Source organism: Oncorhynchus masou, unplaced genomic scaffold, assembly GCF_036934945.1.
Source record: "Oncorhynchus masou masou isolate Uvic2021 unplaced genomic scaffold, UVic_Omas_1.1 unplaced_scaffold_5228, whole genome shotgun sequence".
In the NCBI taxonomy this organism is placed as follows: Eukaryota; Metazoa; Chordata; class Actinopteri; order Salmoniformes; family Salmonidae; genus Oncorhynchus; species Oncorhynchus masou.
This window is the reverse complement of record NW_027011636.1, coordinates 5,001-16,247: the sequence shown is the minus strand read 5'-3', so window position 1 is coordinate 16,247 and position 11,247 is coordinate 5,001. Positions and strand designations below refer to the sequence as shown.

The window sequence follows — 11,247 nt, the reverse complement described above, 5'->3', positions numbered from 1 at the left end:
GGGTAGAGGGATGGTCTAGAGGGGTAGAGGGATGGTCTAGAGGGGTAGAGGGATGGTCTAGAGGGGAGAGGGATGGTCTAGAGGGATGGTCTAGAGGGGTAGAGGGAGGGTCTAGAGGGATGGTCTAGAGGGATGTCTAGAGGGGTAGAGGGATGGTCTAGAGGGATGGTCTAGAGGGGTTTCCACTGTAGGGAACTGGGCGCCAAAGTAGTGCCCTATTTCCTGTAGGGAACAGGGCGCCAAAGTAGTGCCCTATTTACTGTAGGGAACAGCGTGCCAAAGTAGTGCCCTATTTCCTGTAGGGAACAGGGCGCCAAAGTAGTGCCCTATTTCCTGTCGGGAACAGGGTGCCAAAGTAGTGAACTATACAGGGAAAAGGGTGCTAAAGTAGTGGGTGCCATACAGGGTGCCATTTGAAACACACCCTAACTGACCAGTCCTCCTATATCCCATGATTCCTTGCAGCATCTGGAGCCGTGGAAACTCTATGCCACCGTGGGGGTGCTGCTGGTCATCGACGTCCTGTCACTCATGATCTGGCAAATAGTGGATCCTCTACACATCACTGTGGAGGTATGAGTCAGATAGTTGATCCTCTAGTCTACACATCACTGTGGAGGTATGAGTCAGATAGTTGATCCTCTACACATCACTGTGGAGGTATGAGTCAGATAGTTGATCCTCTACACATCACTGTGGAGGTATGAGTCAGATAGTTGATCCTCTACACATCACTGTGGAGGTATGAGTCAGATAGTTGATCCTCTACACATCACTGTGGAGGTATGAGTCAGATAGTTGATCCTCTAGTCTACACATCACTGTGGAGGTATGAGTCAGATAGTTGATCCTCTAGTCTACACATCACTGTGGAGGTATGAGTCAGATAGTTGATCCTCTAGTCTACACATCACTGTGGAGGTATGAGTCAGATAGTTGATCCTCTACACATCACTGTGGAGGTATGAGTCAGATAGTTGATCCTCTACACATCACTGTGGAGGTATGAGTCAGATAGTTGATCCTCTAGTCTACACATCACTGTGGAGGTATGAGTCAGATAGTTGATCCTCTAGTCTACACATCACTGTGGAGGTATGAGTCAGATAGTTGATCATCTACACATCAGTGTGAAGGTATGAGTCAGATAGTAAATCATCTAGTCTACACATCAGTGTGGCGGTATGAGTCAGATCAGTGGTGGTTCTAGCTTGGCTCCATGGAGAACCCCCGTTCAGAGGCATTAGTACTCTACAAAGTTAGAGGTGCGCTATTTGATAGATTCCCCTGCTCCCCCTACCTCAGGCTTCCAGTGGGGTGACCTGAGGTCAACCTACCCCCACCTCCCTACCTCGGGCTACTAGTGGGGAGACCTGAGGTCAACCTACCCCCGCCCCCCTACCTCGGGATTCCAGTGTGGAGACCTGAGGTCAACCTACCCCTGTCCCCCTACCTCGGGCTTCCAGTGAGGAGACCTGAGGTCAGCCTACCCCCGCCCCCCTACCTCGGGCTTCCAGTGTGGAGACCTGAGGTCAGCCTACCCCTGTCCCCTACCTCGGGCTTCCAGTGGGGAGACCTGAGGTCAACCTACCCCCGCCCCACTACCTCGAGCTTCCAGTGTGGAGACCTGGGTCAGCCTCCCCTTCCCCCTACCTCGGGCTTCCAGTGAGGAGACCTGAGGTCAACCTCCCCCTGCCCCCCTACCTCGGGATTCCAGTGTGGAGACCTAAGGTCAACCTCCCCCTGTCCCCCTACCTCGGGCTTCCAGTGAGGAGACCTGAGGTCAACCTACCCCCGCCCACCTACCTCGGGCTTCCAGTGGGGAGACCTGAGGTCAACCTCCCCCTGCTCCCCTACCTCGGGATTCCAGTGTGGAGACCTGAGGTCAACCTACCCCTGTCCCCCTACCTCGGGCTTCCAGTGTGGAGACCTGAGCTCAACCTACCCCTGTCCCCCTACCTCGTGCTTCCAGTGTGGAGACCTGAGGTCAACCTACCCCTGTCCCCTACCTCAGGCTTCCAGTGTGGAGACCTGGGTCAGCCTACCCCGCCCCCTACCTCCAGGCTTCCAGTGGGGTGACCTGAGGTCAACCTACCCCCACCTCCCTACCTCGGGCTTCCAGTGTGGAGACCTGAGGTCAACCTACCCCTGTCCCCCTACCTCGGGATTCCAGTGGGGAGACCTGAGGTCAACCTACCCCCACCCCCCTACCTCGAGCTTCCAGTGTGGAGACCTGAGGTCAACCTCCCCCTGCCCCCCTACCTCGGGCTTCCAGTGGGGAGACCTGAGGTCAACCTCCCCCTGCCCCCCTACCTCGGGATTCCAGTGTGGAGACCTAAGGTCAACCTCCCCCTGCCCCCCTACCTCGGGCTTCCAGTGAGGAGACCTGAGGTCAACCTACCCCCGCCCACCTACCTCGGGATTCCAGTGTGGAGACCTGAGGTCAACCTCCCCCTGCCCCCCTACCTCGGGATTCCAGTGTGGAGACCTGAGGTCAACCTCCCCCTGCCCCCCTACTTCGGGCTTCCAGTGGGGAGACCTGAGGTCAACCTCCCCCTGCCCCCCTACCTCGGGTTTCCAGTGTGGAGACCTGAGGTCAACCTCACCCCCGCCCCCCTAGCTCGGGCTTCCAGTGTGGAGACCTGAGGTCAACCTACCCCCGCCCCCTAGCTCGGGCTTCCAGTGTGGAGACCTGAGGTCAACCTACCCCTGTCCTCCTACCTCAGGCTTCCAGTGTGGAGACCTGAGGTCAACCTACCCCCGCCCCCCTACCTCAAGCTTCCAGTGGGGTGACCTGAGGTCCCTACCTAGACCTGAGGTCAACCTACACCTGCCCCCTACCTCGGGCTTCCAGTGTGGAGACCTGAGGTCACCCTACCCCTGTACCCCTACCTCGGGCTTCCAGTGGGGAGACCTGAGGTCAACCTCCCCCTGCCCCCCTACCTCGGGATTCCAGTGTGGAGACCTGAGGTCAACCTCCCCCCTGCCCCCTACCTCGGGCTTCCAGTGTGGAGACCTGAGGTCCAGCCTCCCCTGCCCCCTACCTCGGGCTTCCAGTGTGGAGACCTGAGGTCAACCTCCCCTGCCCCCCTACTTCGGGCTTCCAGTGGGGAGACCTGAGGTCAACCTTCCCCTGCCCCCCAACCTCGGGTTTCCTGTGTGGAGACCTGAGGTCAACCTCACCCCCTCCCCCCTAGCTCGGGCTTCCAGTGTGGAGACTTGAGGTCAACCTCCCCCTGTCCCCCTACCTCGGGCTTCCAGTGTGGAGACCTGAGGTCAACCTACCCCTGTCCCCCTACCTCGGGCTTCCAGTGTGGAGACCTGAGGTCAACCTACCCCTGCCCCCCTACCTCGGGATTCCAGTGTGGAGACATGAAGTCAACCTCCCCCTGCCCCCTACCTCGGGCTTCCAGTGAGGAGACCTGAGGTCAACCTACACCTGCCCCCCTACCTCGGGCTTCCAGTGTGGAGACCTGAGGTCACCCTACCCCTGTCCCCCTACCTCGGGCTTCCAGTGTGGAGACCTGAGGTCAACCTACCCCTGTCCCCCTACCTCCAGGCTTCCAGTGTGGAGACCTGAGTCAACCTACCCTGCCCCCTACCTCAGGGATTCCAGTGTGGAGACATGGAAGTCAACCTCCCCCTGCCCCCTACCTCGGGCTTCCAGTGAGGAGACCTGAGGTCAACTTCACCTGCCCCCTACCTCGGGCTTCCAGTGTGGAGACCTGAGGTCACCCTACCCCTGTCCCCCTACCTCGGGCTTCCAGTGTGGAGACCTGAGGTCAACCTACACCTGTCCCCCTACCTCGGGCTTCCAGTGTGGAGACCTGAGGTCAACCTACCCTGTCCCCCTACCTCAGGCTTCCAGTGTGGAGACCTGAGGTCAACCTACCCCCACCCCCCTACCTCAGGCTTCCAGTGGGGCGACCTGAGGTCAACCTACCCCCACCTCCCTACCTCGGGCTTCTAGTGGGGAGACCTGAGGTCAACCTACCCCCGCCCCCCTACCTCGGGCTTCCAGTGTGGAGACCTGAGGTCAACCTACCCCAGTCCCCCTACCTCGGGCTTCCAGTGTGGAGACCTGAGGTCAACCTACCCCTGTCCCCCTACCTCGGGCTTCCAGTGTGGAGACCTGAGGTCAACCTACCCCTGCCCCCTACCTCGGGCTTCCAGTGTGGAGACCTGAGGTCAACCTACCCCTGTCCCCCTAACTCGGGCTTCCAGTGTGGAGACCTGAGGTCAACCTACCCCTGCCCCCCTACCTCAGGCTTCCAGTGGGGTGACCTTAGGTCAACCTACCCCCACCTCCCTACCTCGGGCTTCCAGTGTGGAGACCTGAGGTCAACCTACCCCTGTCCCTCTACCTCGGGCTTCCAGTGGGGAGACCTGAGGTCAACCTACCCCTGCCCCCCTACCTCGAGCTTCCAGTGTGGAGACCTGAGGTCAACCTCCCCCTGCCCCCCTACCTCGGGCTTCCAGTGGGGAGACCTGAGGTCAACCTCCCACTGCCCCCCTACCTCGGGATTCCGGTGTGGAGACCTAAGGTCAAATTCCCCCTAACCCCCTACCTCGGGCTTCCAGTGAGGAGACCTGAGGTCAACCTACCCCCGCCCACCTACCTCGGGCTTCCAGTGGGGAGACCTGAGGTCAACCTCCCCCTGCCCCCCTACATCGGGATTCCAGTGTGGAGACCTGAGGTCAACCTCCCCCTGCCCCCCTACCTCGGGCTTCCAGTGTGGAGACCTGAGGTCAACCTCCCCCTGCCCCCTACCTCGGGCTTCCAGTGTGGAGACCTGAGGTCAACCTCCCCTGCCCCTACTTCCAGGCTTCAAGTGGGAGACCTGAGGTCAACCTCCCCCTGCCCCCCTACCCCGGGTTTCCAGTGTGGAGACCTGAGGTCAACCTCACCCCCGCCACCCTAGCTCGGGCTTCCAGTGTGGAGACCTGAGGTCAACCTACCCCCGCCCCCTACCTCGGGCTTCCAGTGTGGAGACTTGAGGTCAACCTACCCCTGTCCCCCTACCTCGGGCTTCCAGTGTGGAGACCTGAGGTCAACCTACCCCTGTCCCCCTACCTCAGGCTTCCAGTGTGGAGACCTGAGGTCAACCTACCCCCGCCCCCCTACCTCAAGCTTCCAGTGGGGCGACCTGAGGTCAACCTACCCCCACCTCCCTACCTCGGGCTTCCAGTGTGGAGACCTGGGGTCAGCCTACCCTGTCCAATACCTCGGGCTTCCAGTGGGGAGACCTGAGGTCAGCCTACCCCGCCCCCTACCTCGGGCTTCCAGTGGGGAGACCTGAGGTCAGCCTCCCCCCTGCCCCCTACCTCGGGATTCCAGTGTGGAGACCTAAGGTCCAACCTCCCCCTGCCCCCCTACCTCGGGCTTCCAGTGAGGAGACCTGAGGTCAACCTACCCCCGCCCACCTACCTCGGGCTTCCAGTGGGGAGACCTGAGGTCAACCTCCCCCTGCCCCCTACCTCGGGATTCCAGTGTGGAGACCTGAGGTCAACCTCCCCCTGCCCCCCTACCTCGGGCTTCCAGTGTGTAGACCTGAGGTCAACCTCCCCCTGCCCCCTACCTCGGGCTTCCAGTGTGGAAACCTGAGGTCAACCTCCCCCTGCCCCCCTACTTTGGGCTTCCAGTGGGGAGACCTGAGGTCAACCTCCCCCTGCCCCCCAACCTCGGTTTCCTGTGTGGAGACCTGAGGTCAACCTCACCCCCTCCCCCCTAGCTCGGGCTTCCAGTGTGGAGACCTGAGGTCAACCTACCCCTGTCCCCCTACCTTGGGCTTCCAGTGTGGAGACCTGAGGTCAACCTACCCCTGTCCCCCAAACTCGGGCTTCCAGTGTGGAGACATGAGGTCAACCTACCCCTGTCCCCCTACCTCGGGCTTCCAGTGTGGAGACCTGAGGTCAACCTACCCCCGCCCCCCTACCTCAGGCTTCCAGTGGGCGACCTGAGAGTCAACCTACCCCCACCTCCCTACCTCGGGCTTCTAGTGGGGAGACCTGGGAGTCAGCCTACCCCCGCCCCCTACCTCGGGCTTCCAGTGTGGAGACCTGAGGTCAACCTACCCTGCCCCCCTACCTCTGGCTTCCAGTGTGGAGACCTGAGGTCAACCTACCCCTGTCCCCCTACCTCGGGCTTCCAGTGTGGAGACCTGAGGTCAACCTACCCCTGCTCCCTACCTCGGGCTTCCAGTGTGGAGACCTGAGGTCAACCTACCTTTGTCCCCCTACCTCGGGCTTCCAGTGTGGAGACCTGAGGTCAACCTACCCCTGTCCCCCTACCTCGGGCTTCCAGTGGCGCAAACCTGAGGTCAACCTACCCCCACCTCCCTACCTCGGGCTTCCAGTGTGGAGACCTGAGGTCAACCTACCCCTGTCCAATACCTCGGGCTTCCAGTGGGGAGACCTGAGGTCAACCTACCCCCGCCCCCCTACCTCGGGATTCCAGTGTGGAGACCTAAGGTCAACCTACCCCCGCCCACCTACCTCGGGCTTCCAGTGGGGAGACCTGAGGTCAACCTCCCCCTGCCCCCCTACCTCGGGATTCCAGTGTGGAGACCTGAGGTCAACCTCCCCCTGCCCCCCTACCTCGGGCTTCCAGTGTGTAGACCTGAGGTCAACCTCCCCCTGCCCCCTACCTCGGGCTTCCAGTGTGGAAACCTGAGGTCAACCTCCCCCTGCCCCCCTACTTTGGGCTTCCAGTGGGGAGACCTGAGGTCAACCTCCCCCTGCCCCCCAACCTCGGTTTCCTGTGTGGAGACCTGAGGTCAACCTCACCCCCTCCCCCCTAGCTCGGGCTTCCAGTGTGGAGACCTGAGGTCAACCTACCCCTGTCCCCCTACCTCGGGCTTCCAGTGTGGAGACCTGAGGTCAACCTACCCCCGCCCCCCTACCTCAGGCTTCCAGTGGGGCGACCTGAGAGTCAGCCTACCCCCACCTCCCTACCTCGGGCTTCTAGTGGGGAGACCTGAGGTCAACCTACCCCCGCCCCCCTACCTCGGGCTTCCAGTGTGGAGACCTGAGGTCAACCTACCCCTGCCCCCCTACCTCTGGCTTCCAGTGTGGAGACCTGAGGTCAACCTACCCCTGTCCCCCTACCTCGGGCTTCCAGTGTGGAGACCTGAGGTCAACCTACCCCTGCTCCCTACCTCGGGCTTCCAGTGTGGAGACCTGAGGTCAACCTACCTTTGTCCCCCTACCTCGGGCTTCCAGTGTGGAGACCTGAGGTCAACCTACCCTGTCCCCTACCTCGGGCTTCCAGTGTGGAGACCTGAGGTCAGCCCTACCCCTGTCCCCTACCTCAGGCTTCCAGTGGGGAGACCTGAGGTCAACCTACCCGTGCCCCCCTACCTCAGGCTTCCAGTGGGGTGATCTGAGGTCAACCTACCCCACCTCCCCAACCTCGGGCTTCTAGTGGGGAGACCCGAGGTCAACCTACCCCTGCCCCCTACCTCGGGCTTCCAGTGAGGAGACCTGAGGTCAACCTACCCCCCCCCTACCTCGGGCTTCCAGTGTGGAGACCTGAGGTCAGCCTCCCCTGCCCCCACCTCGGGCTTCCAGTGTGGAGACCTGGGGTCAGCCTACCCTGTCCCCCTACCTCGGGCTTCCAGTATGGAGACCTGAGGTCAACCTACCCCTGTCTCCCTACCTCGGGCTTCCAGTGGGGAGACCTGAGGTCAACCTCCCCCTGCCCCCCTACCTCGGGCTTCCAGTGTGGAGACCTGAGGTCAACCTCCCCCTGCCCCCCTACCTCGGGCTTCCAGTGAGGAGACCTGAGGTCAACCTACCCCCTCCCCCTACCTCGGGCTTCCAGTGGGGAGACCTGAGGTTAACCTACCCCCGCCCCCCTACCTCGGGCTTCCAGTGTGGAGACCTGAGGTCAGCCTCCCCTGCCCCCTACCTCGGGCTTCCAGTGTGGAGACCTGAGGTCAACCTCCCCCTGCCCCCTACCTCGGGCTTCCAGTGGGGAGACCTGAGGTCAACCTCCCCCTGCCCCCCTACCTCGGGCTTCCAGTGGGGAGACCCGAGGTCAACCTACCCCTGCCCCCTACCTCGGGCTTCCAGTGAGGAGACCTGAGGTCAACCTACCCCCGCCCCCCTACCTCGGGCTTCCAGTGTGGAGACCTGAGGTCAACCTCCCCCTGCCCCCCACCTCGGGCTTCCAGTGTGGAGACCTGAGGTCAACCTACCCCTGTCCCCCTACCTCGGGCTTCCAGTATGGAGACCTGAGGTCAACCTACCCCTGTCTCCCTACCTCGGGCTTCCAGTGGGGAGACCTGAGGTCAACCTCCCCCTGCCCCCCTACCTCGGGCTTCCAGTGTGGAGACCTGAGGTCAGCCTCCCCCTGCCCCCTACCTCGGGCTTCCAGTGAGGAGACCTGAGGTCAGCCTACCCCGCCCCCTACCTCGGGCTTCCAGTGGGGAGACCTGGGGTTAACCTACCCCGCCCCCTACCTCGGGCTTCCAGTGTGGAGACCTGAGGTCAGCCTCCCCCTGCCCCCTACCTCGGGCTTCCAGTGTGGAGACCTGTGGTCAACCTCCCCCTGCCCCCTACCTCGGGCTTCCAGTGGGGAGACCTGAGGTCAACCTCCCCCTGCCCCCCTACCTCGGGCTTCCAGTGGGGAGACCTGAGGTCAACCTCCCCCTGCCCCCTACCTCGGGCTTCCAGTGGGGAGACCTGAGGTCAACCTCCCCCTGCCCCCTACCTCGGGCTTCCAGTGTGGAGACCTGAGGTCAGCCTACCCCGCCCCCTACCTCGGGCTTCCAGTGTGGAGACCTGAGGTCAGCCTACCCTGTCCCCTACCTCGGGCTTCCATTTTGGAGACCTGAGGGCAACCTACCCCTGTCCCCCTACCTCGGGCTTCCAGTTTGGAGACCTGAGGTCAACCTACCCTTGTCCCCTACCTCGGGCTTCCAGTGTGGAGACCTGAGGTCAGCCTCCCCCTGCACCCTACCTCGGGCTTCCAGTGGGGAGACCTGATCCAACCTCCCCTGCCCCCTACCTCGGGCTTCCAGTGTGGAGACCTGAGGTCAGCCTACCCTGTCCCCTACCTCGGGCTTCCAGTGTGGAGACCTGAGGTCAACCTACCCTGCCCCCCTACCTCGGGCTTCCTGTGTGGAGACCTGAGGTCAACCTACCCCCGCCCCCCTACCTCGGGCTTCCAGTGTGGAGACCTGAGGTCAACCTCCCCCTGTCCCTCTACCTCGGGCTTCCAGTGGGGAGACCTGAGGTCAACCTACCCCCGCCCACCTCCCCATCTCGTACTTCTGAGTGGGAGACCTTCCCAGCCAGTAGCCTGTCTAGCTCAGAAACTAGAATCAGGGCGCCCACTCCGACAAGGTTAATTGACCCACAGTCCCACACGGTGACATGATATCAATGACTTGACGTGCAAATGAGCGATAGAAAACCGATCGGGCAAATGTCACCATTACGATTTGTTTTGTGTTGGCGCCCCGTGCCGCCCCCGGCAGGTTGCCGCGGCTGCCCATGTCACCTATACTTAAATCCTATACTTAAATCCTATACTTAAATACTATACTTAAATACTATACTTAAATCCTATACTTAAATCCTATACTTAAATACTATACTTAAATCCTATACTTAAATACTATACTTAAATCCTATACTTAAATACTATACTTAAATCCTATACTTAAATCCTATACTTAAATACTATACTTAAATCCTATACTTAAATACTATACTTAAATCCTATACTTAAATCCTATACTTAAATACTATATCTAATTCCTATACCTAAATCCTATACCTAAATCCTATACTTAAATACTATACTTAAATCCTATACCTAAATCATATACTTAAATCCTATACTTAAATCCTATACTTAATTCATATACCTAAATCATATACCTAAATCCCATACCTAATTCCTATATCTAAATCCTATACCTAAATCCTATACCTAAATCCTATACCTAAATCCTATACCTAAATCCTATACCTAATTCCTATATCTAAATCCTATATCTAAATCATATACCTAAATCCTATACCTAAATCCTATACCTAAATCCACCACTGAGTCAGACAGTTGATTCTCTAGTCTACACATCACTGTGGAGGTATGAGTCATGACTCCCCGTCTCTTCTCATCTCCTTCCTTCCCTTCTCTTGTCTCTTCCTCTCTTTTCTCTTTCTCTCTCTCTCTCTCTTTCAGTCTTCCTCTCTCTCTCTCTCTCGCTCTCTCTCTCTCTCTCTCTCTCTCTCTCTCTCTCTTTCTGTCCTCTCTTCTCTCGTCTCTCTCTCGCTCTCTCTCTCTCTGTCTGTTTCTGTCCTCTCTTCTCTCATCTCTCTCTCTCTCTCTCTGTCTCTTTCTGTCCTCTCTTTTCTTCTCTCGCCTCTCCCCTTCCTGTTTGTTTTCAGAGCTGCATCACTATTGGTTAACTCCAGACTATGAAGGAATAAACAAAACAAATTGTGAATCTTTCAAAATCATTATGAAATATAATGTGTACATGGATATAGTGCAGAAGCCTTGAGATAACATTATTCCTCTGTTTGTCTGAGTAGAAGTTTGTGAGAGAAAATTATTCCTCTGTTTGTCTGAGTAGAAGTTTGTGAGAGAGGCCCCTAAAGGAGATCTGGATGTTCTGGTCCAACCTCTGCTGGAACACTGCAGCTCAGACAAGATGAATACTTGGCTTGGTAAGGAGATGGGAAGGGAGGGAGGGAGGAGGGAGGGTAAGAAGAGGCGGGGGAGAGGAAGGGTTGTGGGAGAGAGGGAGGTAAGTAGGGATGGTGGAGGGGAGGGGAGGAGGCTTGGTAAGGAGAGGGAGGCTTGGTAAGGAGAGGGGAGGCTTGGTAAGGAGAGAGGAGGCTTGGTAAGGAGAGGAGGGGAGGCTTGGTAAGGAGAGAGGAGGAGGCTTGGTAAGGAGAGAGGATACTTGCTAAGGAGAGGGAGGCTTGGTAAGGAGAGGGAGGGAGACTTGGTAAGGAGAGAGAGGGGGAGACTTGGTAAGGAGGGGAGGCTTGGTAAGGAGAGAGGGAGGCTTGATAAGGAGAGAGGGATACTTGCTAAGGAGAGAGGGAGGCTTGGTAAGGAGAGAGGGAGGAGACTTGGTAAGGAGAGAGGAGGCTTGACAAGGAGAGAGGAGGCTTGATAAGGAGAGAGGAGGCTTGGTAAGGAGAGGGAGGCTTGATAAGGAGAGGGAGACTTGGTAGGGAGGAGGCTTGGTAAGGAGAGGAGACTTGGTAAGGAGAGAGGAGACT

The 11,247-nt window shown here is 58.7% G+C and overlaps 1 protein-coding gene across 1 annotated transcript in view; it reads left to right on the top strand.

The window, feature by feature from the left end:
* Positions 1–465: 465 nt before the first annotated feature.
* Positions 466–11,247, top strand: part of LOC135535869 (gamma-aminobutyric acid type B receptor subunit 1-like) — a gene marked incomplete at both ends in the record, with an annotated part of 15,202 nt that continues 4,420 nt past the window's right edge. Inside the window, 2 exons of the mRNA XM_064962288.1 lie at positions 466–573; positions 10,590–10,683. Coding sequence (XP_064818360.1) covers positions 466–573; positions 10,590–10,683 — 202 coding nt within the window. The remainder of the gene's footprint in view (positions 574–10,589; positions 10,684–11,247) is intronic.